This window comes from Petromyzon marinus, chromosome 41 (genome assembly GCF_048934315.1).
Source record: "Petromyzon marinus isolate PM22_M1 ecotype Great Lakes invasive population chromosome 41, UKy_Petmar_22M1.pri1.0, whole genome shotgun sequence".
NCBI lineage: Eukaryota > Metazoa > Chordata > Hyperoartia > Petromyzontiformes > Petromyzontidae > Petromyzon > Petromyzon marinus.
In genome coordinates this window covers 1,803,066-1,810,797 of record NC_133707.1, presented here as the reverse complement: position 1 = coordinate 1,810,797, position 7,732 = coordinate 1,803,066, and the positions used below count along the sequence as shown (strand labels likewise).

Below are 7,732 nucleotides of genomic sequence, written 5' to 3'. Positions count from 1 at the left end.
GATAAAGGAACGTGTGTTGTCATGCCTTCAATTGAAATAACATTTCCGTAAATGAAAACACAACTGGACCTTGCACATATGGGAGGCAGGCATCTTGCCGATATTCATGAACACTTAAATATGATTGTTATTTAAATGGATAAATAAGATTAACTTAATGTCGATTAATAATATGAACATAATTGGTGCAACTCGACTAAAATATCGTTGGTCATAACAAAGTTGACTATAATCCGTGTTGTTACATATATAAACCATGAGTTGCATGCAACTCTGCAGGAGTTAAGTTGCATTGAAGTCTGCAACACTGCTGCAGAATCAACAACACCGTGGTTGAGCATAGGAGGAGTAAAACAACCAAATGTGACATATTCATTGTGAATGCCACCTCATAGCGGTTCGTGTAGTTGGACGATAGCCAGGGCCAAGCTCTTAAACTTTTGCCCTCTTCAACACAAGGCAGATTTTGGTAAGGCCGCTATAGACCGACTGTGAATCGTAAATGCAAGTAGACAAATGGTCGCACACACTATGAGAATGTTTAGATGAACTTTATTGGGGTCGAACGTAACTATATTTGAACACTGTCGTACAACGTGAATATAACACAATACAATATAACCAATTTTGTAAATATTTACACGTACTGTATGTTACCAAAAAACAAAGAAAAAATATGCAAATATATTTTTAGTACAAGGTTTCATTATAAGCAGTAAGACGCTCAAATACTGTGATTTCAATAACTTACAACATTATTTAGGCAGAACAAATAAGATTCAAGTTTAAAAGCAAAAAAAAAACATTATAGTTACATAAGATAGTAAATAATAATATAACTTTCTCACGATTTTACCTAAAGGGGAAAAAGGTTTTAAGAAAGAAAAATATGTTTTCTAATAGTAGAGTCAATATAAACAATTTAAATTAGAGAATAATCCGGACGTAGGGCATCACACGGGCTGCTGTATTTTAGAAACATCGTTGCGAATTTCATTAAACTCACCGCGAAAATGATGAAGGGCATTTTTATTCATATCGACGCTCGGTTACGTGCTATAATATGGGACATTATTTTTTAATTAAACATCAGTTATCTAACGTCAGAACCGTATAACGTTCTGTTGAGACGGGATACATTTTAGTCCGTAAAAACGTTGTTGCGTAAAGTACAAATTGCTGACGTACGGCTACATGCAAGGATCTCCTGGTTACGCGCGCGTGGTTTAGCGAGACATTCTGACGGTCTGCCATGGAGAAATGGTCCAGGCAAAGCACACGAAGGCTAGCGACGAGCATCCCCTCTCATTTCTCTTCTCAGCAAAACGCGTGTTAGTACACCGACGGATGCAAGCGTTTCCGCGCGAATATTCACACCGCACACACGTTTGTTGTTGTTTTGATCAGCGGCTCCATATCTGCGTTCGCTCCCTACGCAATGATCCCCCCCCCCTCCCCCCCCCCCCGGGAGGTCGGGGGACGCTCCCGTTCAAGCAACGTCTCATCAAGGGCCGGGCAAGTCTCATCTGCCGCACGATCGTCGTGTGACCTCCGCCGCTCCCCGTCGCTCGCGGGACCGGCGACGTGCTCAGCAGCGCGAGCGCGTCGTCACCATCCTGCTCTGGTACCGCGCCGCCTCCCCGCCGGGCGCCATGGCGTACACGTCGAGCACGTAGGCCCGGCCGGGCTCCAGGCCGCGGACGGTTTGCGCCAGCACGGAGCGCCGAGGGTCGGCGCTGCTGAACTCCTTGCACAGCACCTTCTCCGACTTCTTGCGGCTCTCGGGCCCGAAGCACGCGCCCAGCGGCGGAGACGCCGCGGCGCCGCCGCCGCCGCCGCCTTTTGGCGCCGCGCCCACGGGCCGCTTGTACAGGCAGTACTTCTGCCGCTCGGGCGCGCACAGCCAGGCCACCGTCACCGCGTTGCAGGCGCGCAGGCGGTCGAACACCTTGATGCGCGTGTCGTCCGGGAGCTCGGGGAACGGCTGCTTGCCGGGACGGGACGTCGCCGACACTCGCAGCGTCGCGGCCACCGGCGGCGGCGGCGGCGGCTGGTGCCGCTGCCGCTGCTGCTGCTGCCGCCGCCGCTGCCGCCGGTGGCGCGGGTGCCGCCGCCGGCGGCGCCCGTCGGGCGCGCCCGCGTTGCCGCTGACGCGGACGGTGTAGACGGCCTTGGGCCTCCCTCTCACGCGCAGGTGACGCAGCCCTCCGGCCGGCAGCGACACGCTGGAGATGAGCTTCCCGTCGCGGCGGATGGCGACGCGCAGCGGGATGGCGTTGGCGGCCTGGCACGTGTGGAACGAGAAGAGCACGTGCTGGTGCGACGACACCGGGCGGAAGCGCAGGTTCTTGCCGGCGCCTCCTCCGCCGCCCTCCCGGTCTCCGCCCCTGGGCTTCACGGTGAGCTCCGTCACTTTTCCGTCCTTCAGCTCCGTGACCTTCTCGGCCTGGCCGTCGCTCTTCGTTCGGACGAACGTCCCTATGTAGGAGACGCTCATGTTAGTCCGGGGGTTGACGGCGAAGACGTCGAAGTAGTACTGCGTGTCTGGCTTCAGCTCCGACACCGTGTAGACCGTCTTGTCGTCCAGGCAGGTAAAGAAGACGTCCGATCGACTCGGCCCGTGGCTCACGGCCGGTGGCGGAGGAGCCCTCGGCAGCAAGTCCGTGCTGAACCCCAGGTAGGCGAAGTCGTAGGGGTTGAGGTCTCGGGCCAGCGGCACCGGCGGAACGGGCCCCGATCCCAGCTTGGTCTCCGCGCCGCACAGGCTCTTGACGTTGTGGTCGCGGTTGGCCAGGAGGCAGTAGCGCACCGCCGTGTCCTTTGACAGAGCAGTGGTCCAGCTGGACTTCCAGGAGAGCGTGACGGCGCTGCGTCCCACCCACGTCACGTCGAGCCGGCTGTCGGCGGGCAGCTGCGGGTAGCTGTCCCCGACGCCCGGAGACGAGGCGGTGCTGGCGTACACCTTGAAGCTGGTGTCCCTCTCCGGGGAGAACACCTCGAGAATGTAGAGGCCCGAGTTGGCCGAGTGGACGGCGTAGCTCTCCATGCTGTTGCCGCGGTACGAGTGCAGCTCCTCGGAGGCCGGGCGGCGGCTCTCCGGCTGCTGGGCTCGGAACGGCTCGGAGTCGCCTGCGAAGAGAGCGACAGGGAAGAGACGATCGTGCCATATAATTTACATTTATAAGGTGCAATTCATCCAGGGATCTCAGTGTACCATGCACGAAGTTGGGAAATATAAATGCTACAAAGTCCAGAGTCCGCCGGTCAAACACGTGAAGTGTAGGCCAGGCGAAACAGCTGAGTATTTAAAGAAGAGCTAAACTTAGCGGGTGACCTCGCCTGTTTAACCACAGGTGGCAGGGCATTTCATAATCTCGGCACAGCATAAGCAGATGCTCGGTCACCCCAGGTGCAGAGTCAAGTTCGCGGCACAGGGAGCAGATGTAAATCAGCGGATCGGAGAAGGTCGTGACGGTACATGCAGGTGCAAAATGGTGCGAGGTCATTTAAGGCCTCGAACCATCACTCGGAAATCCTTATGCAAGCCCCACAGCTCATCAATGGTTAAGGTGTTGCCCGGGGCCTTACTAAGGGGAGCTCTAGAGAAGCCCTCCACACTAGGCAGACACCTCGTAAGAGGCTGGAGTTACCCCAGCTCACGCAGCCTGCCCGTCGATGCACCCATTCATACCGCTGCGGCGGCGGCGGTGGTGGTGATGTAAGAATCTTGCCCGGCGCGCTGACCGGGACGCTGCAAGCGGCATGCCACGTGCAATTGTTTTCGCATGACGCACCTGAGCCTCCACCACTGGCCTCCTCGGGTAGGTCCTCCACTCGGAGCGTCCACTCCAAGGAGGCGTCGCACGGCGTCAGCACCAGCCACAGTGGGGTGTTGTCCTCCTCCACCACCAGATAGAACCTGCCGACGACACCGAACCATGAGGCCCTGCGCGATCTCTCTGCCCCACCATCCATGCGGCATTAACCCCTCGTCATTAAAAGCAATGCAAAAACAAAAAGAAACACCCATTGTAAACTAATATTGCCCCAAACACCCCGATACTGAAATAACATTGCCTGCGAATTGCTCAATCGGGATTATACGCAGCTACCATCGCCCCCTCCCTCCCCGCCCCTCTGCCAAATCTTAGCAGAGCCTTCCTGAAAAAAAATTCTTCAGACTGGGTTAGGCTTTCCTTGTTGGACAAGTGTCATTACGAAAATAATAAAAACAATTGTTCATTATTTCTACCGCACCTCCCATGCAGAGCATCCCTAAGTGCCGGTGGCACGTGTCCCACATGACCTTCCCTGGTACGAAACAATCCTCAGCCACTGCCTTTGTTGTGAGATATAATTAGCGATTGGTTTATTTGTCTGCTTAATTGTATTCCAGTCGTGCTTTCAGCGTCATGTGATAAAAGGGAAGAATCCGTTCAGAACTCGTGCGTGAGAGAATGGATCGTGGAAGCAGAGCTCACAGAACTACCTTGGAAGATACCTTCAAGTGACCTCTTAGCCACAGTAGGGGGCAGCACTTTCCCACCCGATCAAAGAGCAATGTTCACCAGATGCGCTTCTGTGGCCTTCTGGAACGCTCTTCCTTTCGATATTAGGAAGCCACTGTAGCTATGCTCCTTCGATTAGCATGGTTGGCTGCGTACGGTGCGAAAGAAGTTCAACATATTGTACATGCGTACATCATCAGTCACAATCTATCCTTCCCAAAGAGCTTCTCCCATTACTGTCACGGTCACACAACGCAGCTTGCCCGTATGTCTGCCTCACCATCAGCTGACATACATAAATACACAAGCTGGTGAAATTTATATTTGTAGTTCTCGGAGCGAGCCGATGGGGGCTTTTTGTGTGTGCAGTCGTTGGTGACGTGGGCTGAAACCAACCAGCTAACTTCACTTGAGACACCAAGTTGAATCACAGGGCGGCCGAAATTTGGATTCAAATCCAGGACCTCAGCGGTACCGGCTCAGCGAAGTTGATCGCTGAGCTGTGGCGGCCGCCTCAAACGCCTTTCCTTAGAAAAATTAGCGGCGGAAAAATAAACAAAAATCTCTGATTTAAATGTGATGAAAGTCAACGCGCACGAACGCAAGCACAAGGGGATTGCTTGTCGACCGATTGCGCCACGGCTTAGCCCCCTGCATCTAGAATGTCCAATTTTACAAATTGATTGTGACATAGGAGGCATCGAGTCTGGCTATCGCTCGGCGCTGCTTCAAGTTTAAACAGGCTCTGATGCCTACAATGATTATCGTATCGCATCGTATACTGAACTAATAAATCAGGGGTAGTGATCGTTTACAATCTTTGCTCATTGCCCGTTAACATCATACTGCTGGACACATTTCCTCCTCGCCCCTAATGTCTTCCGCTCTTCACGATCGCTTGCCACCTCCATGCGTAGTGGCGCGCTGCTCCACATCGGCTAATCTCGCCACGCCATCTCATTTTCTGTCTCGCACTCTTCCCCTGTCTGCCTCTCTTCCTCCTTCCATTTGCCTCCGCTGTTGATGCTGCCCGCTGTTAATGCTGCCCGCTGTCAATGCTGCCCGCTGTGAATGCTGCCCGCTGTTGATGCTGCCCGCTGTTGATGCTGCCCGCTGTTGATGCTGCCCGCTGTTAATGCTGCCCGCTGTTAATGCTGCCCGCTGTTGATGCTGCCCGCTGTTGATACTGCCCGCTGTTAATCCTGCCCGCTGTTGATGCTGCCCGCTGTTGATACTGCCCGCTGTTGATGCTGCCCGCCTGCCACCAGATGTCCTAGCTCGACGGACTGCCCAACTCCATTTTGGTTTTCAGGGTTTTTTTTTTAATTCGTCATTTTAGCTGTTTCCCAATGGTGGCAACCGCAGCATGAATTGACGCGAGTGAATTTCCAAACCACTGCCATGCTCACTGAGGTCTCACAGTGGGTGTATGAAGGCCCAAACAAAACGACAGTGAGACTGGAGAAAAAAAAACAGCGCGTAATTGGCGCAGATATGTTGTGAGGGGTCACGTGAAGACAAAAGAGATTGTCATGGCGATGAGTAAAAATGTACGTGAGATTGAAAATAAAATGATACTACTTGCGAAAGGTTTTCACGGTTGCGCTGTTCAGCTCTGCGTTGCTTTTTCTGTTTGCTCCACGTGTTGTTCGGCACGATGCTAAAAGTTCTGCTCCCGCGTGCTGCGAGAGCTTCTTCACGAACAATTCTGCTCTGCCTTACTGCACTTCCTGATGAAACCGCCAGCACATGGATTCGGAACGTTGGACATCGTGCCGCACAACACGCTGTGCAACCCGAGAAACGCATCGGAGAGCTCTTAGTCATTGTCTGCCAGTACCGAGCTGTCCGCCACAAGCGGTGGGCCCACGCGCGCCTGGTCACGAAACCTTGCAGCCATTCAGGCCCTTTGAATTGGTGGCGGCATTAAAACACTCGCAGTCGTCACGCCCCAAGTATATATATAGAGAGAGAGATGTTTGCGTGTTAACCCCGGCTAGCCGCGGGCTTTTTAACTGCGCGGCCCCTGCAATGGAATGCCCGCCGAGGCGTTGTGCTGCTTTATGGCCTCTGGGGCCGAGGACACACAAGGAAGTGGCTCGGATCGTGTTGCCACGATCGCTTGTAAAGAGCCGCACGGAACGAACCTCCCCACATACCCCGGGACGTCGCCGGCGACAGCGCTCGGGTTCAAAATGTTTTTTTTTTTATTTTAAACACGGCGCGACCACCCCTGCGAGAAGAAGGGGGCCGCCCGCGCATCCCACCGGGCAGCCAGGGAGGGCACGGCTGCCGTGCTGGTTGCGGGGGTCGAGGGGTCACAGCGCGACGCTCGGAGGGGGGCGAGGGTTGTGGGGGAGGGGGGAAGAATCTCCGACGGGGCCACGGGGTAAGCGGGGACGGCGCTACCGACAGCGCCGTCCACGCTTCGTGACGAGCAGCGCGGTAGAAAATAACCCGGGCGCAGCGTCGACGGTTCACGGGCAAACGACGAGTGGAGCGCGGTGGGAGAAAGCGGAGTGCGTCCACGTGTTTAGCGCACTTGCTCAGACAGCAACTGATAGGGTAACGAAAGTGTAATAATAATTATTGATTGCTACGGATTCATAACAATAACAAAACAGCGCCGTTGTGGATTTTAGTCTTTGCGAGATATTGCTGCAAGGTATTAGCAAAGTCACAATCAAATAAATATATCGGTAGAATATGTGCCTGGCTTCATGTCTCTCTGTCTGTGCGTCAGTATTTGTATCGAAACGAAAGCTTAATTGACACAATGTGAATCAGAATGACCCAAATAGCCTCACAGTTACCCCCCGGCCACGCCCCAGTAGAATGAGCACCACATTGCAGGCAAGTAAAAAAGCGATGGGTCATATGGACAGACTCGCCCCCGCCATATGAATGTGGAATTTCCACCACTGCCTCTGCAGGGCTGTAAACGGAAGGCGAGCATCAAATGCCTCAATGCTCATTCGAGCAGGGAAATCACTTTGGCTTCCTGACACCGAGTTGCACCTGGCCAGACCGAAGGAGCAGGCACAGTCTACCAGGATGGAGAGAATTGCTCTCAGAATGTCCCTCGCTCCAGATTGTCCTACTTGAGCGCAATCTCTTGGCCATCACAACGAGAAAGAGAGAGAGAAAGAAGAGAAAAGACTGTCAATTGAACATAATTACACAAAATGGGCCTAATTTGCACAAATTGTTTTTTTTACGAAAGT

At 53.5% G+C, this 7,732-nt stretch overlaps 1 protein-coding gene across 2 annotated transcripts in view; it reads right to left on the bottom strand.

Moving 5' to 3' along the window:
* Nucleotides 1-535: 535 nt before the first annotated feature.
* NDNF (neuron derived neurotrophic factor) overlaps nucleotides 536-7,732 on the bottom strand; it is a 31,137-nt gene continuing 23,940 nt past the window's right edge. For both annotated transcript variants that reach the window (XM_032969043.2, XM_076073220.1), the window contains 2 exons: nucleotides 3,795-3,919; nucleotides 536-3,129 (listed from right to left, as the gene is read on the bottom strand). In XM_032969043.2, coding sequence (XP_032824934.2) covers nucleotides 1,589-3,129; nucleotides 3,795-3,919 — 1,666 coding nt within the window. In that variant the 3' untranslated portion in view covers nucleotides 536-1,588. The remainder of the gene's footprint in view (nucleotides 3,130-3,794; nucleotides 3,920-7,732) is intronic.